The sequence below is a fragment of the Ursus arctos genome, unplaced genomic scaffold (assembly GCF_023065955.2).
Source record: "Ursus arctos isolate Adak ecotype North America unplaced genomic scaffold, UrsArc2.0 scaffold_3, whole genome shotgun sequence".
Classification (NCBI taxonomy): Eukaryota; Metazoa; Chordata; class Mammalia; order Carnivora; family Ursidae; genus Ursus; species Ursus arctos.
The window spans coordinates 30,779,789-30,803,924 of record NW_026622985.1 but is presented as its reverse complement, the minus strand read 5'-3'; the positions used below and the strand labels follow the sequence as shown (position 1 = coordinate 30,803,924).

Sequence of the window (24,136 nt, the reverse complement as noted above, 5' to 3'; positions counted from 1 at the left end):
GATTACTGCCTAGAGTATGGCCCTAAATATATATTTGTTGAATAAGAATGAAAATAGAGTGGACGAATGAGAAATAAATTATTTTTATTTTTGTAGTCTTTGTTCTTAATATTTACCGGTGATTATCTCTTCCTTTTCATTAAGCAATCTGCTTAACATTTTATTTATAAATATGCTAACTTTTAAATCAGTAATATCTGTATTTTACATTCCTACCTTTATAAATTTAAGATATTTGTTTTAGCTCCTCTTTGATTCTGCATGTTTTCTCAAGGACAACTGATACCATGATGCCCTATTTAAGCAATTCTGATTATCTATGGTAAAATTCTTTTAATCTGAAGATTCAAAATCATTTGTAGTGGCCAGGAAATAATTTTCGATGTTCCAAATTCCTTATCCATGTTTGTTCTACAATTTCTACTTTGAAAAACTTTCTGCTTAATAGAGAAGGTGTAACGAAATCAGATTTAGGTAACACTTCTTTCTTTCTTTCTTTCTTTCTTTCTTTCTTTCTTTCTTTCTTTCTTTCTCTTTCTTTCTCTCTTTCTTTCTTTTCTTTCTTTCATTCATTAGATTATCTTCCCCAGCAGTAAGCAGCAAGCAAAATATTAACTTCTTTTGATATTTCCAATAAATGAGATATTAAAAAGACATTAACTTAATCTCTGTTTATTTTGATCCATGGATGTATGGCATCAAACTCATATCTACCCTACCTACTCCTGATGACAGTATCCATATGCCATAATTTTATGGCATAAAAATTATTCTGAATGTTTTCCCCATTCATTTTACATTGGATTGCTTAAAGGACTAGCTTTTTTTCTCCTTATTGGGATATTTTATAGTTACCTTTCTTCATGTGATGCCACAACTTAAAATTTCTCACTCTGCAGTATAGGTTATCTCTTATTTAAATGGCAGAGTCTCTTTCTTTTTTTTTTTTTTTTTTAAAGATTTTATTTATTTATTCGACAGAGATAGAGACAGCCAGCGAGAGAGGGAACACAAGCAGGGGGAGTGGGAGAGGAAGAAGCAGGCTCATAGCGGAGGAGCCTGATGTGGGGCTTGATCCCATAACGCCGGCATCACGCCCTTGAGCTGAAGGCAGACGCTTAACCGCTGTGCCACCCAGGCGCCCCGGCAGAGTCTCTTTCTGATAGTCCAAGATAGTATAGCCAGTGAACACTGTCATCACTGATAATACAAGACAGTCATTTCCATGCCATCAACTCATATCAATCTGTCCTTGTTAGTCAAAATGAAGTGCCCAATAGAGGTTCTCTGGTCTAACCTTCGGAGAGATTAAATTGTCACAAAGACAATTATAAAAATTAATCAGGTACTTTCTTTTTCATAATAGGACTTTTAGTGTGTTCCCGTAATTACTCTGTCTTGGCTCTCCGTCAACTTTGCAATCTGTTTTAGGAAATTGTCATCTACATTATTTTTTTTAATCTGCTGGGCCATTTGTCATTTATTTTTTATAATAAATATTCTATTTATTTCACTTCAATTGGATTCACTCAATGTTTATTAATGTTCTTTTATAATGATTTTTATGAAGTTCCATGCAAATATAGAGGGCTTTCTTTTTTTTGCTATTTTGATGCCTTTCCTCATTTTTTAATATTTTTCAGATAAGTTAGACATTCTTACTGCCATATCTCAGTCAAAATCCCCATCCTGCAACTTTCTGGCAATATCTGGGAAACTACCTATTTTCTTTATGTTACAATTTCAAAATCATGTAATCTCCTTTCTCTGTCTCTGCCTCTCTGTCTCCCTCTCTCTCTCCCCAGGATCAAGAATGTCCTTTTCTATCATTTACTGAGTTTTAAGAATTTATCCTTTCAACTTCATTTTCCTCATCTGTACAGAGGAATGATAACATTGATCTCAAAATACGTTTGTGAAGATTAAGTGAAATAACAGACCGGGCGCTTAGCCTGACTGCCTGATGCACTGTGGGACTTCAGTGACGATGGCTCTCTTCCCTGCGAAACCCGGGCTGGATAAGACGCCCACCTCACGTAACAGAAGTGTTGACGTCATCATACATGCAGTCGATGGCTGATCACTCCATTTCTGTTTAGTTGACTTTCTCTGAAACTCGTATTTACAAGAAGTGTGCAGTCATACCAGGTTTTCTTTCATTTTATGAATAGAAAATAATAAATCTAGCTTGAGAGCATTCAGAATACCGATATAAGAAATGCAGATTCTGTGGGCCAGGAAACATTTTGATAAATGTTTAAGATCATTTGCAAAGTTATACGAAAGGTGATTTTATTCATCACCATTCACTGTGTTCTACTGATATCTACTACAATTGAGTAAAATACACAAAATAATTTATAAGATTTTTCTCGATAAATCCGTAAAAATTCTGACACTTCCAAACCTTCATCTCTCTACTTATACATAATACTGGCTGAGCACAGTAAGATTTCTTGAGTAGAAGAATAAAGAAAACTTAATATTTTAATCCCTGTAATGTTTGAGAGATTAAGCAATATATTCAAAATGGTATTGAGTATATTTTATTTTTTGTTTTGCATTATCAAATACTAATGATAGCTGATATATGTTTTCTTATACAAAAATTAAACATTCTTATTTTAGATGTTGGTGATTCTTAGTTACAAAATTCTCTTAACATAGATGTGTGTGAAACGAAGATAACCCAACTTTTCACAGAAACTCAATGATACAATCTGTGTAAAGATTGTTTTTCATTGAATAGCAATTTTCAACTTGAATTAATCAGAAAACTTCTTGCATCTCTTATTTCCTATGAAAATTTAAATTATTTTGATTGAAACAGATTATATTGATTGAAACCTTAGTCAGTAGTTAACCATAGGAGTTATTTTTAATAAGCAGTTTATTTCACTGACCTTTTATTATTTTCTGATGCATAAAACCAAATGTGCGATCCATTCATTCACTCACTCAACAAACACCTAGAACAGACAATATTATGTTCCCTTTGATTTTCTTTGTAATATCAATGATGGGCCTAATATCTTCTGTTATCATTTTATAACATTATATGAGAACTCATCCACACACACCTTTAACACGTTTTCCTCTAGCCTTCTGCAAAGTTATTTTAAATTTGCTCTGTTATTTATGTAAGTTAAAAGAAATTCCTAAAACACTCCTAATTCGATATTGACAATTCAGTTCATGTTTATATACTGGTCACATTTTGAATTGGCACCAACACTTAGAATCTTAATAATAATCAGATAGACCACTTTAAATATATCATTTTGTAGGTAGTGACAACGTGTTTTATTTATCTGCAAGAGGGGCTTCGACACCTATTAGTTCAAGTGCCCTGAAACATTTAAGGCCTCTTTTACTCCGTGTAAGGGCTGCATCTGACTGGAGCAAGAATGATGGCAAAGATCTTGACCCTGAAACACTGGTTGAATTAAAGGGTTCAAGTGGATGATGGAAGCTGCGGCTGGGTTTAAGTGAGGGCCAAACAACGCGGGGATCAATGCGGCCGAGGGCAGGGGCTGAAGCGTGATGTGAGGCGGGTGGAAGGGGGCCGCGGTGACCAAATGCAGGGGATGGCCTGCTAAGAAAGTGGGGTGCGCCGGGATGATGGTGGGAGTCAGAGGGGAAAACGTGAACGGAGTAAAATGTGGCTGGGAAAGAGGATGTAGATGAGCTATGGGGAGGGGACCACCATGGGAATTTAAGGAAGCAGAAACAGCAAAATGCTGCAGGAATGTGTGGTGGATGGTGGTGATCGATGCGTGCTGGTGAACCGGGACCGTCTGGACGGCTGAGGCCGGGGAGAAGGCAGCAGGCCCCGAAGCAGGCAAAACTCGAAGATGCTTCGATAGGAGCTGTTTCTGCATGTGCTGCTGGGCTTGTAGCTGCAGGAGCTTGTATTTATCTATTTCTTCGGGGGAGAATGTGATTGGCTGTTGAATTAAAGGGGGCGAGCTAGATTTATGGCACAGTTCTGATTCATCTACTTTGTCACGCTTCTGCATAGTTCTGTCAGAGTAAGAGTTTATACTCCCCTCTCCGTGATTCATAGGCATGCTCACATCCTGCAAGTCTAGATTTATTTGGTCCTCTTTGGTCTCTGTTGAATCAGTAATACCGGTATATCTGTTGGATGGAAGAGCACCAGGGAAATCATTTGGTACTGGGTCACGGCTTTGAATAAAATGTTGGACCTCACTAATTAAAGGTTTTACTTGTTCTTTTGTCGTTGGGTTCTTTTTCATGTTTGGTGACTGAGAATCTGCTACCACATGAATCAGACCTTTAGAAAGATGGTTATCACAATCAGGATCTCCTAAAACAACGACATTATTTGTCTGTGAACTTTTGACTTGGTCTTTCTCTACAGTCCTTTGATTCGCACCGCCTTGATCATTCCTTTTTTTACTTGTGTTCTGTGTTTTTTCAGACAAAGGCAATGCTGGTCGGTGACAGCCCAGTGGTGTGAACTGAATTGTGCGTTGAATTTGTGAATGAGCCTCTGATTCGTTTTTACGATTCTTTGAAGAGACCTCGAAATTAGTTGATTGTTCCTGACACCTCTTGGCTTGCACTCTTTCTAAAAGGCTTTTGGCTGTCAAGGGGGTCCTCTCTTCTTCTGTCAATTCTCCGGCTTCGGAAGGGCTGCTGGAACAGTTCCTTAAAAGGCAGCTGATGTTCCCAGAGTTATACTGCATGGCATTTACTTTTCCCAGGTCGCAAATATGAGGACCACCCAAAGACTCTTGACTTCTCTCGCTTTTATTTAAGCAATAAATACTCTCTCCTGAGTAAGAGCCCAATCTGCCGTGTCGAGGTCCCTGGCAATTTGGTGGTTTCTCACTGTTCCCGGAGCAGGACACCTGTGAGCTAGAATCACAGTGGGGGATTCTCCTGGATTTGGGCCCTGAAAACTGCTGTTGATTTTTGCCCAGTTTAGATCTCTGTCTGCAGCGACCGTATCTATGTGTGGAGTATTTTTCATTCTTCACTGAGCCCCACACCCTGCAGTTCCGATCTCTTTGTATTTCAGGTGGCAGGCAGGTGCCCTTTGCCATCTGCTCAGACAGGCAGACGCAGGTGTGTGTTTGGTGTCTCCCTCTGTGCCTTTCGACGGAGTTGTGTTCTCTTTTGCAAAAGAAGAGCAAATTACCTCTGCCATTCTCCCCTGACTTAGGACTTGAACAAACACTTCTCAGGCTGGATGTGCTGCCAGGGCACGTGTCTGAAGGGCTAGAAAGTCTGTTCAGAGACACGTTTGCAGAATCGCTCTTGTAAGTTTGGTTTCTACATCCAGAAACCCTGCTGGTCATGCTGATGTGGTTACTATTCAAAATTACACTAAAGTCCTTCCCATGACCACCGTGACCCCTTCCTGAGTAAGGACTCGAATTCCAGGTGAATTGATTTGCATCTTCAAAACCCGAATGTGGATCGCAAGGAATCAGTTTTGGCTTCTTAGTCCTCGAGATGTAGGGAGAAAAAGCTAGGCCCTCATTTGCCTCATTAACGACGACCCTTTGGCAGCTTTGCCAATGGGCCCTTGAAGGTTCCTGAAGTTCATTATCACTATTGTTGCTTTTGACACAATTCTTTAGAGACATATCAAGGTAAGCAGGCACTTCAGGATTTTTCATTTCCAAATCATTTGCACTAAAATTATGTTGACTCATATTTGGTTCAGAATCATTGTAGCCCAAATCATATTTTCTCTGCAAATTTTCCCAATCTGGATTAGCTATCATCATCTTTGGTTTCAGAGATTGATCATCTTCTTGGATCAATTTTTGTTGGTCTTCAATTAAACCTGAGACTTGGCTCTCTATTGTTGTCTTCATTTCTGAGGGCTCCTTCATCAATTCTGTTTTTAGGTCCTCTGAATCATGGTCACTCTTTGCGTTCCGAGAAAGCTTAAAATCAAAATACAATGGGTTGCATCCATAAGAGATGCAGGGCTCTGTTTTTGTGAAGAGCAGAAGTTCCGTAGGCCACTGGAGAGTGGTGTGGCCATCCTTACTTTGTACATGGAGAAAAGGCAATGGTTTTGACTTTACATCGTGGGGACATGCGTCTCTTATAAGCCTCTGTACATTTTTGCTAACTCCTTCTATTTCATCTGAAGGTTCTTCTCTCTTCTCCATTCTGGAGTTGGGATTCAGATGCACTGTACTGTTTGGCTTACTTGGCCCCAGTGATGGAAACTCATCCAGACATTCAAATATCCTGGCATCACTGTGCTTATAAACGTTTGGTGGGCTGGAGGAAGCATTTGCTTGGCATGAGCGATGAATGCAGTTCTCTGAAGTGTTCTTCAATATACTTCTAGTTTCTTTTTCTCTGTTGCAAGGAGTAAAATCCACATCTGAAAGATGAATATCAGATTTAGAGAATGAAGCATGAAGGCCAATTGAATCTTCTAGCATTTCATCGATAGAGTCATTTTTGTCTTGCAAGATTTGAGAGCTTATGGAGAAGGTATTGTGTAAAACACTTTCCAGATGGCTTGGTGTGATGTTTATATCTTTTCCCTTAGTGAGATGTGTATCCTCATTTGTAAACCTGTAGCACTTGCATTTCTCAGCAGTTTGTTTTGCTTTATAGATAGGTGACTTGTTACAATCGTGGGTTTCCTCTGTGTTCTCACTGAAAACGGATGCTGAAGATTCTAATTTCAGATGCACTTTTTTGGAAAAAGAAAATGATACTCCTGTCCTGTGGTTTGCATTGCTGAGATCTGAAGAGGTCTGTGGTACCCGATTTCCAAACAAATAACGTCTGTCCATTTGTAACTGGTGTCGGTTTTGCGCGGTGGACCGCTGTTTCTCAGAAATGCTTCTGGGCAGATTCTTTCCTTTAAGGAGAAGAGTGCTCTTCATGCACGATACCTTTCTGCCATTCTTAACTGTGAAAATTCCTTGCTGAAGTTGCTTTTCTATGGCTACCCTGGGAGCTTTGTATGCTGGTCCATTTCCAGAAACACTGTAAACACAATAAATATTTAAACGATTAAGACATTAGATTTGAAATCTTATCTATATGTGAAAGTTTGTTAGAGTTTCTAGGATGAGTTATGGTACTTATGAAACTGTGTCTATTGTAGTGTAACCATTTCACTGTGTTTCTACAACTCAGTACCCCCATGTTTCATAGTGACTGTTTGTAAACTGCATCACTTAAGTGTGTTCTTTTGAAATTAGGAGGAAGCAATAGCAGGTGAATATCTTATGCTAGTGCTGCAAAAGAAAATAAAGTGTTGCATTTACATCCTGAAAGATGTCCTGCAGAACCTTTTTTTTTTTTTTTGGAATGTGGATTTAACATTCTTTCACAAAGAGTTTTTCAATTGGTAACTTCACATTAAATAAGAAATTAAATGGAATTAAAAGTCACTTCCAAAGCATCAAAATATAGATTTCATTTACCTTTTTGCGTAAGGGCTACCAGTTTATAATTTTTCTTCCCCCAGTTTTAATTTTTTTTTTTTTTAAGATTTTATTTTATTTATTCGACAGAGATAGAGACAGCCAGCGAGAGAGGGAACACAAGCAGGGGGAGTGGGAGAGGAAGAAGCAGGCTCATAGCGGAGGAGCCTGATGTGGGGCTCGATCCCACAACGCCGGGATCACGCCCTGAGCCGAAGGCAGACGCTTAACCGCTGTGCCACCCAGGCGCCCCTCTTCCCCCAGTTTTAAAATTCCTTCCTGTTTGCTTCCCTTTGAAACAGTGTGGCTAATTCTTTCTTCATGACTGGTCACTACTTTGATCAATTATAACAAATGCATAATAAAGTAACACACATCTACAAGCCATCTCCATTGCTTCATTATTTTGAAATCTTTTCTTTTGCATCTTGTTCACCGAAATACTTTCTTTCTACCTTTTATGCATATATACGTTTTATCTATTTACAGTTTTATAAAGATTATTCATTCTTAAATTAGTAATTCAATCAGAAAACTGGAAACAGCGGTACACATAAGAGATGAAACTCTTTAGATTAATATTGTCTCTTTAATGTTCTACCTTTAAAACCTCTACTAAAAAACAAGGCCATCCTGGGGGAAGGGCAACGCAAATCACACCATGTATCTGATCTTTTACTTTGACATGGCTTTCTTCTCTTTTTCCTTTTCTTTTCCCACATGCTTGGACATGTGTCTGTTTGCTTTTTTCTAGTGCAGGTTTTTATTTTATTTTTATTCAGTCGTTTGTTACCTGAGTATACAATACTCAAACAAGTGATATCTTTTCCATATGGAGCTTCAACTCTAGTGGACAGTGTGTTTTCTGAGCGCTTCTCTGAGAAATTCTTTCTTGTTGTCTTCATGTATGACTATTTGGCCAAGCAGTGTAGAACTCTAGAATAACATTCCTTTTTGTCCACCAAATTTCATATACTTTGCTTCCATCTGTTTACATGTTTAATGTTGTAGAAAAGTACTTAACTAGCTTCCTTTTATTCATTTTTGAAATGAATCCACTGGTGCACTTGTATGATTTTGCAATTTTTCTTTTCACTTATGTATCTATATTTATTATGTTTCTGATCTATAATGTATTTTTATTATATTTACCATCTAGGATCTATTTTATTATATATATGTATATAAATATAATGCAAAATTATATATACAATTATTTATAAATAATATATATATATATATCACATTTTACCAGACCATAGTGACAGAATGATTTCTTTGGGTTAATTTTTGCTAGTACTGCTGGGTACTTTTAATTCAACTTCTTCAGTTCAGATATATTGTCTTCTGATTTCTCTGATTATTGCTTCTTCCCTGCTTAGCTTTTCATCCTGGAATTTATATGTTAAGTGTATTGGCTCTCCTGAATATATCTTTTAGGTCTTATTATTTATCTCAGTACTTTAGTGTCTTTAGTGTATTTCTCTCATTCAGAAAGAATTTCTTGTTTTTAATTTCTATTTTACCAATTTAATTTTTTACAATACCCAATCCTCCATTTACTATGCCCATATGGATTTTAATTTACAATAGTTTCAGCCACCATTCAGTCTTCAATACTTTCAGATTGTTCCCTCTTCATAAACGAATGACTGTAGCTTTAGAATTATAGCACTCCCCTGAATCTTGTGAAAAATAAATTTTGAAAATATCCAGTCACTGTTTCATAATGAAAACTTTCTTCTTATCACATTAATCTTCTTTTTTTGGATCATTTTTAAAATGATTTTTAGAGAGGGTGTTTTGCCATATTTAATATGAGGAATGGAAAGGAACACGCTAAGATAGGGCACTTGTGGTGGTGACTACTGGGTGTTGTATGTAGGTGATGAATCACTAAATTCTACTCCTGAAACCAACACTGCACTGTATGTTAACTAACTAGAATTTAAATAAAAACTTCAAAAAAGAAAGGAAAGGAACACTCTAAGGTAGTGTATGGCTTATTAAATATTTCATTCAAACATAAAGGAAAATAGAAAACACAGAGATTAATTATAGTTATTGGTCTTTTAAAGGGCCTGCAGTCTGGGGATAGAAGGATGAGGACCAGAGACATTGCTGCTCTGGATTTTGCCTCAACACCAAAGAGACGCTTTAGATTAAGTAGGAGCTGTGCTTCTGTTAAGTTACCTTCTCTAGGAACATCAGTTAATCTGATTCTACCTGCATTTAGCAGAAATTATTTCAAAAGCCCGATGTACAGATATTATCATTCTGCCTCTCATGATTCCATTACGCCTCAGATATTTTACTATTTTTATATTGTCTCTGTTTTTCCCTTAATAATATTTTTGCTTATTATCCTGGCACTGTTTTGCGTGTTTTCTCGCTTTGATTTATGTTAGTCTAAACGTTCCTCTCTGTATTGCTGTTTTATTTTACCATTTATCTCTCTAATGTGTAAGCTTCTTTCTTTTATATTCTTTTAAATATTTTTAATCCTCTTTACTCTTATTGTTTTTGTATTATATTTTGTTCTTCTTGTCCTTAATTCTTGTTCTCACTTTATAATCCAATCTACATTTATGATTATATTTTTTCACAAGTTTTAGCATTTTACCCTCATTATTAATCTTTTCTACCTCCAATGTTTCTGCTTTAAACTCTTTATCTTATTGCTTTCTAAACTTTAAATTCCCTTATCTTAAAATCTAGTTTATTTTTATTACTTTGGAAAATCCTACTTTTCTATCTTTGTGGTTTTCAATTCTATTATTTTAATAGAAGTTTATGCTTTTTAACATAAAGGTTTAATTTTCATAGTTATACCCTTATTTATGATTTTACTCCTTTTCCTAGAACTTTCTTTAGTTTCTCTCTGTATTTTTTACCTAATTGTTTTTATTTATAATAAAAAAGTGACTATACAGGTACACCTTTGTTCTTATTAAAGATTGTCCATTCCAATAGCTCTCCCAAAATTCTAATTCTTGGCAACTAAACACATGCACAATTTAATTATCTTCTGTGTAAAAGTATACTTTCCAAACAGGAAACAAGACATATCAAAACAACATAATTTCTTTAAATGATATAATATCCTAATGTCCCTCATTATCCAGTTCTTATATAAGGAATCCCATATTCTCAGAGTCAATGGCCTTATAATTTTTGAAATTTGGAAAAATATCCATATCAATATGCACTATACTTAAATTTATATGCGGTAGAAGTTTGCAAACAGAATGACTGCACCTCCACACGATAACTAGGCTTGCTGAGGAACCAGGTTGAGTTGAATTACCCAAGAGATGGGCAAACTTGACTGCCCTTCCTAAGATCCATTACCAGTTTTCTGCCAACGTTTTTTTTCATCAGTCCGATTCGAATATTCTTACTACTAGTAAATTCTCCTTTCTTCTCCAAAGGATCATACAAGAATTTTCTTGTTATCTGCATCATCCTGCACCATCCAGCCTTTGTTCTGAAGATAATGGACAGAGAAAGGTTGTTCAGGAGGGGGTAGTAATATAGATGATTTTTTTTTCTTTTTCATTCTATTTCTTCCTTTCATTTTTCAATTCAGCAGCCAAGATGAAAATATTAAATAATTCTATTAAGTGACTTCCCCTTAGGCCATGAGGCTGCTTAAACACAAAGAACAATTGGCTGGAGGGCAGACGGCAGGTAGCAGAAAAGAATGCAATAATTTTCCTAGTTCCAAGTTTTGTATGCGGAAAGCTAAACACCTATTATCTCCCTAACAATGCGGGGGGGAAAATGGAACCTAGAGAGTCTGTCTATTGTATAAGGTATGTGCTTGAGTATGTGTTTTTTTAGTTAATATGATTTTCAGCTCAATCTGAATTGTAGATCTTTTAATTTTTTTTAATTTGGAAGACACTTCATGAATAGCTTTGCAAACTCAGAACCTATAAACAAAAGCATCATAACCATCACCACTATTTCTCCCAAAGGAAAATATGGAATGGGTAAGTAGAAACGGAGAAGTGTGACAACTTTCTACTAATAAAATAACCAAAATTATGTTTATTAAGGCTACTCAGATTTTTTGTTGTACGGCCTTAAAGGACCTACCTAAAGGTTGTCTCTCTATAGTGAGGTTTGCCTCTTTGTTACAATCTTATAATACCATAATAAGTCACCAAAGATTTAACATATTCCTCAGATTTTTTCCTTCATGCTACCACAATTATCATTAGACTTTTCCTTCTGAGTCCTGTTTTGACAAGGACTATCTGTCGTCTTATTGATAGCGTGTTCAAATAGCATAAGATCCTCATTGTGCTGGTAGGTAGAAAGCTCATTACCAGTTGTGTGTCCCGTTTCTGTGATTGCAGAGGACCTCAGAGCACGCATTTTTATATTAACCTCACCTTTGGACACATAGTTTTTCACACTTTATTTTTTCTTTATACCAAATTTATCACTTAAGTTTTGCATGATTATCTTTTATGTATTTTGATAAGTTAATTAAATTATTCTGAAATAGCGGTACAAATACATGAATATATGTAAGGTGAATACTGTGTTTTAATTCATAAATTGATCCTTAAAATAAATATTTTCTTAGAATCAAATTTGAGCTCTATTAACTTATGGTACTCAATAATACGAGTCATTCATTCCCAAATTTCTTGCATGTTGTTTTTCATTTCAACAACAGGGGTTTAAATTGTGGCACAGAGCTATATATTTCACAATTCACCAGGTTGCTGTCAACGGCATTAATTAGCTACATTAGGTGTTCTGCATTATGATTCATAGGAACACAAATCACAACCTGCAAATTTAATTGAGTTCCAGGTAACAATCTCCTCACTGAAACATTCGGCAGTTCCAAGCTTATGTACAACAGCTATTTTTCAGCTACAAGAATGTATTAGTATAACGTGTGTTATAATTATCAATTTAAATGGCACGGTGTGTTAAATTTAACTGCATTAATTACATCTTCTTTTGTCATCCGGACAATGATAGTGCTATTTATTCCAGATTCAGGTGTGTACAGGGAAACAGAAAGATTAATTTTCTTCCCAAAAAGATGCACTGTTCTTTATGGTTTTTTAAATTATTATTATAAAACTTAAAATAATTACTAAAGATCTGTATGTGCCCATTTAAATAAATTGGATAGAATAAGGGCCAGCATATTAGAATCATTCTTAGATAATTTCATTAAAGAGCACATAAAATTAACAATATTGGGAAAGAAAAAAGTCAGATACCAAAGGAACTAACTTATGAGCCTTCAACGACTAGAACCATTTGCCCTCAAACATATCTTTCAATTAATTATAATTCGCTTACACTGTAACAGTGAGTCAGGTAAATTTATCTTTGACATTTCCCCGATGATTGAAGAGTTTTGAACGACCCGAGATACCTCTAATTCTTACCATTCTGACTGTTGTCTTAACTCAGCGAGCTGATGAAGCCGTTTAAGTGCTTTTTCCTGCTTCTTCTCATCTTTCCATGACTTGGAAGCTACGTTTCGAGCAAATTCCCGTTGCTTTAATTCCTTCAGTCTCTATGGACAGAGAAGAAAAGCAGAAAGGGTACTATAAATAAGTAATTTTTTTCCATCCATAAGGCTCCTTATTCAACTTTGTCCCAGGTGGTGCAGAGGTGACTTTCCGGATAGAGTAAAAAAGTGCCTTTTCCATCGATGTTATTCTCTTCTCCAAGACAGACGTAGTTGTCAACTGGTTTATTTATCAAAGCTTGTCACAACCACTACAGAATTGTGCTGCCAAGCTGAACCCCAGTTCTTTTTGGGACCACCCTGGCTACATATCTGCAATCATTTACGTGCCTGTGAAAACATGTCAAAAAAAGGGTGATATATGAATGAGTGAAGGGAGAGGAGGTTATAGGCTGCACTTTCCTCTTGAAACTGCCCCCGCCCTCTCACTTGTAAAACATAATTACTCTTCTTCATGAAAATTGATGTTATTAAATACACTTGGTGAAATGAGCTTGTTTCATTTAAGAGCATCTGTTACATTGTGAAAGATTTAGTTCAAAGCTCTAAATGGGATTCTTAACTCATTTTTTCCTGGTGGAGGTATTTATCCAATGCAGATTTCTATATTGTATCCAAGAGGATAAAAATGGGTCAGGGATTGAAACTCAGGATAGATGTTTGGCTTGCTTGATTTAAATTAACCTACCACTTCTTTTAATTAATCTTTTCTCTAAAACAATGCAAATTAGATGTTGCTCATTACCTGTTTGGATTTCTACTTCAGAAGTGGCCACTAAGCACACCTAATGATATTAAACAAATGGAGAAACAGCCACAATCAAATGAGCATCTTGAAGTTTGGCACTTAATCCTGAATTGAGATTAGTCTCTCTTAACCCGTACAAAATGATTTTAAACTGTCTGAAATCTATATCCATTTAATTTGTTTTCATTTTCCAAATCAGGTAGAGAAGATATTTCCCAGGAATGGCGAAAACCACATAGCTCTCCAGTGAGGTCATAATGCAGTACTGGACTATTGCCCATCCATAAAGCAAGAGCCCCAAACTTTAATGATCATCAGCTTTTTCCCGAAAGGGGACATGCCTACGGGAGATGGCGGCCAGATAACTATATCTGGGCTAAGTATCTGAAGAAGGAGGCAAGACCAATATTTCAAAGAGAGGGTATTCTAAGCACAAACAACAAGGAGCGCCTGGGTGGCCTAGTCGGTTAAAGGGCCAACTCCTGCTTTCAGCTCAGGTCCTGATCTCTGGGTCCTGAGATCAAGCCCCGCATTGGGCTCTGCTTGAGTGTCTCTTTCCCTCTGCCCCTCCCCCCAGCTCTCTCGTTCTCTCTCTCAAATAAATAAATACATAAATAAATCTTTTAAAAAAAAAAAGAGTTTCACAGAACTAGAAACAGCCACAGGGGGAACAGTGGAGTCAATCTGGATTCGATTTTTGACAAATGGTTCAGAGAATTTAAATAACAGAAAATTTCAAGAAATGAAATTATGGCCCATGTGTAAAAAAACTAACGCGAAGCAAAGCAAAACAAAACAAACAAAACCCAATCAACAGTTCTCTAGAGCTGGGTGTCTAAGCCTTAAGAGACAGCTATGGTCAGAAGGGAGAGAGGTTTTTAATTCTCCATTCCTACTGACCCTCTTACACTTCCTTAGCTTCCATATACATAATAGTATAACATGAATACTCTATGTTATATTTATTTAATATTTGATATTACTCGTATGTAAAACTTGAATATCCTAGGAGAGGAAATGTATTCATTTGCTCACAACAACTGACACTTGACTGGAATCTTGTTTGAAACTTCCAGGTATGCCTCTGTTTCTTTTACGAGCATCCCAGATTCCCGAACTGCACTGCTATCTCTGAGTTACAGAAATGATTGCGAATTCTGTCCTACTTACCCAACAACACATACTGTTAACTACTATATAATAGGGACATCAAATTGTCAAATCAATAGTTTTCCCTTCAAGGAAGACAGACGAGTGAATAGATATTTGTATAAGACGGTACGGAGTTTCTCAATACGAGTGGACACAAGATGTGTTTGAAGCATATAGGAAAAGTTAAGACAGACCGGGGACACAGAGATTTGTTGTGTTAAGGAAGTCAGCAAAGTTAAACTGTGTTTAAGGAACACAGAAAACTAGAAGGGATTTTGTTTAAAGACATCTAGCCACAGGTTTGGCTTAGCAAATGCTGAGTACTCAAGGCTGCACAGAGAAAAACCCCAGAGATCTACGGAGGGATCCCCTCTAAATTTCAGCAGGCTGAATTGCAGTGAAAAACTACTCAAAGCCGAGAAAAGGGACACCTGAAAGAATTAATGGCAGCAGTGCCTAGCATTCATATAGGGTCAGGAATAGCGCCTGTTCTCACCAACAAAACTGGAAAAACTCATGGAACATTGAATTTAGAATTCAGGGAAATTTTGGGGCACCTGGGTGGCTCAGTCAGTTAAGCATCCGACTCTCAATCTCAGATCAGTTCTTGATCTCAGGGTAGTGCCTACAAGCCCCATGTTGGGCTCCACACTGGGCATGAAGCCCACTTAAAAAAAAAATTTTTTTTTTTTCAGGAAAACCTTGTTTCAGTAGCGAATAATGTGCTGTGGGTTGAGCACTAATTTGGATTTGGTTAGCAAATCATAAAAGCAAGAAATCCAAGTATAAACGTGACTGCAAGTAACTTAACTGCATTTCAGAACCAAATTTAAAGAAATTTATATGAATACAAAAAATTCATCAAAAACTAGGAAAAATTAATAACATCTAACATCCAATCAAAGATTATCAGGCATGCAAAGATTATCAAGAAAGCACAGCTTAAAATGAGGAAAATAATCAATTGAGACCAATACAGAACTGACAGAGATTCTAGAATTGGCAGAAAAGTATATTAGGACAGTTATCACTGTATCCAATGTGCTCAAAAAGTAGATAAAAAATGGTGATCAACTAGACAATGGTGCAATTGGAGTCTCTGAAAAAGGGAGAGGGAATATTTGCAAATACAATGGGTGAAAAATTTTAAAATTTCCTGAAAATTAAAAACTCACAGAGCCCCCCAAAATCTCAAGCACGAGAAAACTATACCAACACTTACTATTATCAAATTTTTTAAAAATCAGTAAAAAAGTGGAATTTTTTAAAAAACATCTAAAGAGAAATGACATATTCGTATATAGAACAAAGAGTAGGATGGCAAAAGAGTTCTTATTGGAAACAATATAGCAGAGCAACATACTTAAATTTCTTGAAGAAAATTAAAAACTTCTCAAAATAAAATTTTATACTTAGTGAAAATACTATTTTTTAAGATTTTATTTATTTTATTTTAGAGAGAGAACATGAGGAGGGGGAGGGGCAGAGAGAGGGGGAGAGAATCTTAAGCAGACTCTGTGTGGAGCATGTATCCTGACATGGGATGCAATCTCATGACCCTAAGATCATGACCTGAGCCGAAACCAAGAGTCCGACACTTAGCCAACTGAGTCACCCAGGTGCCCCCCAAAATATCTCTTTTTTAAAGCAGATGATAAAAATATTGTAAGACAAGAAAAACTGGAAAAATTCAGGAGTACATCCAGAGAATATGTTAAAGAATATCACTGGGCAAAAGGAAAATAATACCAGAGAGAAATGAGCATCTGCACAAAAGAATAAACACTGGAAATAGTAACTACAGGATAAATAAGAAATATTTCTTAATATTTGAATGTATTTAGACAATTTAAGCAAAAACAATAGCTATGTTTTAGGGGACTTATAACAAATTCATAATTAAAATGTTTGACAACAATACCACAAAATCTAAGAGGGGAGAAATAACAAATATATTGAAAGGTCTTATTCAATACATGAAATGGCAGAATAACAATTGAAGGTAGACTGTGATAAGTAAAGAACTACACAATCTGCTCTATGGCCACCATGAGTATAATAAAACAAAGTGTTTTAGCCAATAGGATAACAAAGAAGATAAAGGGAAATCGCTACATTTACTCAATCCAAAAGAAGGCAGAAGAAAAGAAAAAAGGAAGGTAAAATAGATGGGACAGTTACAAAACAAATAGCAAGGTAACAACTAAAATCTAAACATATCACTAATCAAATTAAATGTAAAGGGTCTGAACACTGGAATTAAAAGTATCAATTTGGATTAAAAAGTAAGCTCCAGCTATATGCTGACTACAAAATCAAACTTAAAAATATAGATAAAATGGGTTAAAGGAATATAAAAAGATATAATATGTCAACAGCAGTGAAAAGAAAGCTGGAGGGGCTCAATCACAATCAAGCAGAGTAGATTTTAGAGCAGATTTATTACCAGGAATAAAAAAAGGGTTATTTCATAATGATATGGAGTAAATAAATCAGAATGACAAGCCTAAGTGTTTCTATGCCTAATAACAAAGCTTCAAAATAAGTGAAGCAAAAATGGGTAAAACCTCAAAGAGAGAAAGTTAAATCTACAATCACATTAGGAGTTTTCAAAGACCTTCCACCAAACAACAGAATGTTAATCGCGAATACCATACTTCTGGAAATGGTTACACCAAGGTGATCATGCCTATTATGAAAGAGCCTTCCAACAGCTGACTTGTCTAATGAGAAGAGAACTGGACAGATAAGGAAAAGTTCTAAGAGTCTACGGGTCAAATTTTGCCAACCTCATATTTTAGTTTGGGTTTTCCCAAATTTCTACTTTTCATCTCCCGTTCTAATAAAAATCCACTTACTTAAACAATGGCATGTACTATATTTGTCAGTTATCTTACTCAGATTAAACAGAAAACAAACCAGCTGGAAATAAAAGTTCTCACTGAGAACAGCGCAAGACAAAAGTATTTCAGAAAAAAACAAATTGCTACCTCACACATTTACAAAGAACTGTAGAAAGCTCAGTCATCGTTGCTTATCAGCAGGGACTCGGGGTGAATAGGTTAGAGCACCTCCCTGGGATGGGGCGTAAGGAAGACAGAGAGTAGCACCTAACAATAGGAGAGCAATAAAACAAAGTGTCTGGTGTTGAGAGGTGCTGGATGGTAGACAGCACGGTGCAGGGTTTACGAGAAGGATTCTGAAATCAGTCAGACTTGAGTTTGTATATTGTCTCTGTTACTCACTAGCTTTGAGTCTCTAAGGTTACTGAATCTTCCCAATCTTCAGTTTACACATTTGTAACTTGGCAAACTATCACTATTTACCATGTAGAGTTCTTGGAATTATTATTTGAGCTGAGAAAGGTAAAACACTGAGCACAGCACCTGATATATGGCAAATGATTGATGACTATGAACTCTGATCACTTTTCAAGGTCAGGAATGGTCTAATTTTATGGATGTTTGGGAAGCAGCAAAAATAAAAAGCCCTTGATTTACCTGGCAATTGGGGAGCCATTAAGAACCCTAGATTGATATTCTTTTTTTTTTTTTAAGATTTTTTATTTATTTATTCGACAGAGATAGAGACAGCCAGAGAGAGAGGGAACACAAGCAGGGGGAGTGGGAGAGGAAGAAGCAGGCTCATAGCGGAGGAGCCTGATGTGGGGCTTGATCCCACAACGCCGGGATCACACCCTGAGCCGAAGGCAGGCGCTTAACCGCTGTGCCACCCAGGCGCCCCCCTAGATTGATATTCTTACTGAAAACGTAGTGTTTGAGTGGTTTTCATCTGAATTTTACAAAACTGGTAGGTGTAGACTTTTCTAAAGGAGAAGACGGGAAAACAAAGCATGCTGGGTATGTTCCTCACCCTTGTCTTGAACAATTTATAATGTTTCATTGAAAAATGTAATTTCTGTAAGTCCATGATCTTCACTACTGAAGAAAATTATAAATTTTGGATTCAAGTATGATATATTGGCTGACTTCTCTTTGATAAATCTTATTTGAAGTTTGCTCTTGGGTATTACCAATATCTAAAATGAATCTCAATCAAGAAAGAGGGTAAAAGTATTTCCTAGAGGGAAATGGGGACAACTAGTTCATGTCCTTGTATTTTGTACAGGAATTTAAAAGAGAAATTGCAGAACAGATGGTCTTCCTGGTCCTGAAGAGAGGCTACCTGCCATGGTCCCTGCCCAGATCAAAAGCAATTTGATAAAGGACAGATGCAGGGGTCAAGTTAAAGGAAGTAAAGCAGTCCTCACGTAGCTTTTCTAGTTTCACAATGCATTTCATTTGCTCTCAACAAAAAGTAACATGAGGCTTATGGAGATATAGTTGCTAAAACACACTTATGAAATATTTGGAATTTAATTTCTCAGCTTCATTTTGAAAGCACAAACTAAGCAATCTTTATTTCCCTACCTGCCAACATGAGTGTTTGGCACATGAATTGCAAGTGGAATTCAGCCGTGAATAAATAAATGAAGAGGCAAATTGAGCAGGTCGGTGAACCTCTGTGTGCTCGGAATGGTAATATCCCCAATACTACTGCGTACCAGTGAGAGCATGCATGTGAGCCTCTGCCCACGCTGGTAACCACTCTCCCTTCACCTTCACTGGAGCAGAACAGCATGTGTGAAACAGATTTACTCATGTGTATCTACTTTTTTTCCTCTCTTAAATAGAATAATTCCTTCCATCCCTGCACTTTCGTCTATAGATCCCAGGGTACTTTGCTGGCATTCATGATTTTCTTCAGAGAGGAGCAAAACCCCAATGCAAAAGGTCAAAATTATTAGCCTCAGTTTAGAGACGAAGAAACAAATATAGAAGGTTAAATGGCATGATCCACGCCAAAGCAGACACTAAGCAAAGAACTGTGACTGGAAAACAGAAGGTCTGATCTTCATAAAAATAAGGTAAGTCAGAAGAGCTTATGTAAAATTCTAGACACTTACAATAGTTTCTCTTTGTGAAATCAAAAGTCTATCCAGTTCTTAGATATTGTTCATTGTTTGGAAATGTTTTTATCAAAATGATTTGGAAGACATTTATAGATAATTAACAATAACTTGAAACAGGAGAGGGCATAATTTAAACAATATGATCAAGATAGAAGAATTATTCTATATAAAAAGTCTTTGTTTATTTCTCAGAAGAGAGATAATGTTGAAATGGGACTTTCCTTATTTTCTGCTTTTTTTGCATGTCGCTTTTTATGTGATCTGGGAGCTATACAAACACAGATACTGAAATGAGCTAAAATATTTTAAGGTCTCCCCTCTTCTTAGAAGATACAGTCTGTGCTACTTACCAGGATGAGTCCCCTGCTGTGTTCTGGAATGAATGCATCTGAGCATATTTCCTTGGTAGAACTTACTCCGCTGAGGACCAGCAGAGCCACAGGCAAGCAGGAAATAGGTGAGAAGAAATGAACCCGGAGCTGATCCTCTGCCTGCATTCGTTTCTTCACAAATGCTAAGTTAAATACTTTACAGCAGTATCTGGAGGATTCTTCATATCCCTGCTGAAATAGGAATTGCTGGACTCTAAATCTAATTGCTGATGGTCAGCCCACTGTGCTTGGACAATCAGGACCTAGAGATGCCTCGTGGGCTTCTTTCTGGACTCTTTCACTGGCTAAGCCCAATATTCGGGAGAGATATGGCCAGGTCTGAAGACACCACTGATAAGTGCGAGTTTGGGGATATCTGTAGATTCTAAAATAACCTAAAAATGTGGTTAATATAAAAGACATTTCTTTATAGCCCCAAATAACCTGAGGTACCTCTGTGGCTTAAGGAGGGGAATATACTCAGGTGTGTAAGGCAGGTGCCCCTGACAAGCCACCATGCCACCTCCTTCCAAAGCCCAGGATCCCCTGAGAAGTCCTCAAACAGCAGATAGACAGCTCTGGTGTTCCCGTTTCTTCTGAGGAGTTCCGTTCATCCTCTAGCTATTAGAGGCAGGATTCAAGTCAGTTGTGATACAAGGCATGAACATTTATTGGATTTTTAATGGTACGATTTATTTATTTTCTGTACCATGGCATAAAGTTTTTAGTACTTCTGTGAGCCACATCATATTAGGCAAGAATATAGCCTGTAAGATAGCAATGTCAGTATCTCCAGCCATTGTTGTGAAATGATTAGCAGCATTACAAAGGAAGTGCTTTGGTGATAACGGAAATTGCTTTTCAAACTGGTTTAGTAGTAAAATTCAAGGAGCTTTTAATCTCCACCCTTCTTCATGTTTACAGCATGATAAGAACACACCTGCCATATACGAATAGTATTAACTCCCATTAAGTGTCTGCAGAAAGTATGTCTAATTTTGAAGAAATACAGCCTTTCTGGAATGAACAAATTGAAATTCATTAATTAAAGGTTATGACTTGTATAAGCATCTGATTAATGTTAGTTAATAAGACCTCAAAAATAATTTTGCATTCTATCACAGTCTAGACCACGGTGAATAAATTCAATGTAAGAAACACAAGAATGTAGATTAAGAAAATTCAGACACTTTTTCCTCATGCGACATGGTCTCAAAACTGCAACTATTTCCTTGGAGAAAACATAGAATGTCAGAATATCTCAGACATTTTTTATCGTCTAGTAGGTAAATTATTTATAATTTATCTTTAAAAAGTGTTATTCATGCTAAAAAAGAAAATGTTCAAGTAAAGTTTACAAATCTCTGTCTTTTAGAAACACCTCCAAGTGTCAAAATATAGAGTTAGAATGGGTCTCAAAGGGTTAACATGTTAAAGTATCAAATGGGTTAAGGATATTTTTGTGAGGTTCATGTCTATCTCTGGCATCCCTAGTCACATGTGGACCAGAACAAGGCCGTAGGGAATATTTTATCTGTTTATTTTTAAAGATCAAGAGAATTAGTCACGTTCTTTATGGGAAAGTTTTAGGCAATAACTGATTTGCACTGAGCCCCATGAGTCTGAAAAGGAAATCTTGATGAGAATCCCATGCCAAACGTCTGTCCTCCCACAGACTGTGTGGTTGCTGTCATGATGCCATCGTCATTTAGCAGGTTGTTATCTGCTCTGCAGCATTATTTCCCAGCTAGATGACTCCTTCATGGTCACCTGCTCCCCATTCAGTTCCTAAGGAAAACGTGACCCCATGCCCACTGACCCAACCACCCCACTGCTTCTTTAAGAGCAACTACTTACACGGCAGCATCCTGTACAACCTCACATTATACTGATGTTCAAAAGCTCTTTCAATTTCTACTTCATCCTCCTACTCTTTCACACCCGAGTTTAGGGTCAGCGATATCTGCTGAGAATATTGCAGGCACAATTATTTAATTCTGGACATACCTGCAAACAAAGACTGTCTTAGTACAGGGCAAGTGTTTTCGAGATTTCTTCGATTTCCTAACCAAATGCTATTTTGAAATAGAACTGTTTCTGAGAAGTAACTATTCAAATAGAAACAGAAATAGAAATGAGACATTAATGAAATTAGACTCTGGTGTAAAATTGAATTTTGGATCCCATCACTCTCACACGATAAACAGAGACGATATTTTAAAGCTAAAGATATCAGTGTTCAGTGGGGCTGTGTGTATCAGACACTTAGCTGCAGTTGCTTAATTTAATCAGGTTAATTTTACCCTAATCCAAGAATCTATACTCAAGCATACAGCACAGTCCTTCCGCCTTCTCTAGAAAGGCCACAGCTCAGTCTCCTTTCAGCTTCGAGTTTCCTCCAACTAATAAGACTTGTGGCTTTATCATCCTGGCTGCAATACACCCGAGAAATGTCAGAGATCAAAACTGCATTCCAGGTAAGAAGAAAGGGGAACTAAAGGCAGGAGCTGACGCTGTACTTTTTTTTCAAGTCCTATAAACACCAGCTTTTTGGAAGCTGCATCAAGCAGACTTCACTTGCATATCATTTGCTGGAAGGACATCACCTGCTGTTAGCATTTAGGTAGGGAGTAGAGTGAATGCAGGTTTTCAGCGAGGCATACGGCCACCCCTCAAATCAATCCCAGCTCTGTTCGTCAGGAGAGAGGGTGGACGGGACACTGACTAGGTAAACACAGCATCCCTTCTACTAAATTTGCTAAATGTTGACAAAAGGGATGGCTGCAGTTAGTGTTCAACTTAGGGCACTGCCTCTTTCAGATATAAAATCCCTTTCTACAAGCTCTAAGCCATTGGGCCGCGAAACAGGATGTGGAGAAGTTTCCAGACCATTTTACTCTCCAGCTTATAAAAGCCTAAATTTAAAGGTACCAATTCTCTTAAAAGATTTGAAATTGATTTACTGCTTTAGTGTATTGAGTTGGAAGCAGAGGTCAGCAAACTAAGGCCCCTTGGGCCAAACCCGGCTCTCCTCCTGTTCTATAAACAAAGTGATACTGAAACACAGCCATGCCCCTTGTTTACATCTCGTCTCAGGCCAATTTCAAGCAGAGTTAAGTTTTTGCAACAGAGACCATATGACTTGCAAAGTCAAAACTATTTACTATCTGACCCTTTCTAGAAAGTTTGCCAACGCCAGCAAGAGAAACAGTCCTGCTCCTGCTAGGTCAAGATGAGGGAGGTGGTTAGTTCTGTATTTACACACCACATGGGATGTTCTCACAGAGAGAAATAACGAGATTCAGGGAAAACAGGAAAACAGGTAATAGTGGGAGAAAGACATAATGGTATTTGGAGGGAAATACCAGTTTTATTTAATGGACAATAATAAATTTATAACTCTGAATGCGAAACTTCCAGTACTTCAAGGATAACGTCTAGTGTTCCTATGAGATGTTGACTTAGCTTTAACATTCCCAGTCTTCCTATGGGAAGTCTCACTGAATCAAGCCTGACCTTATTAACAAATCAAGCCCTGAATATTCTCACTGACTAGGATCCCGCAGAGCTATTAAATGCACAGCTAATTTTCTGAACTCAACAGATTGAATCATTTTTTATTTCAAGTGTTTCCCTGATAATGCTCCCAGAAAACATTAGGCAGATAGGAGATTCGTGGTCTTTTCTACACTTTGCCTGTCTTTGCATGGAGGTGCTGCTGAGGAAAGAAATGCGGAAAATGTAGTTAGTCCAGTCCAGAGTGTCCAGATGTGCCAAGAATAAAGAGCATCATATTTGAATAACTCTAAAAAGACTCCCTGGTTCTGGGGCATGGGAGTTTTGCAAGTGAAATTGATAAGTAGTCTTTTAAAATACTTTTATTCTGTTCCTGTTTTTCAAAAGTATAACTCCATTTATTAAGTGCATTATGGGAAACTCATGATAAAT

General features: G+C 37.0%; 1 protein-coding gene across 1 annotated transcript in view; it reads right to left on the bottom strand.

Annotated features, from left to right (window-relative positions):
* Positions 1-2,857: 2,857 nt before the first annotated feature.
* Positions 2,858-24,136, bottom strand: part of ZNF804B (zinc finger protein 804B) — a 712,281-nt gene continuing 691,002 nt past the window's right edge. The window contains exons 9-10 of the mRNA XM_057304168.1: positions 12,860-12,990; positions 2,858-6,993 (exon numbers count right to left, since the gene is read on the bottom strand). Coding sequence (XP_057160151.1) covers positions 3,336-6,993; positions 12,860-12,990 — 3,789 coding nt within the window. The 3' untranslated portion in view covers positions 2,858-3,335. The remainder of the gene's footprint in view (positions 6,994-12,859; positions 12,991-24,136) is intronic.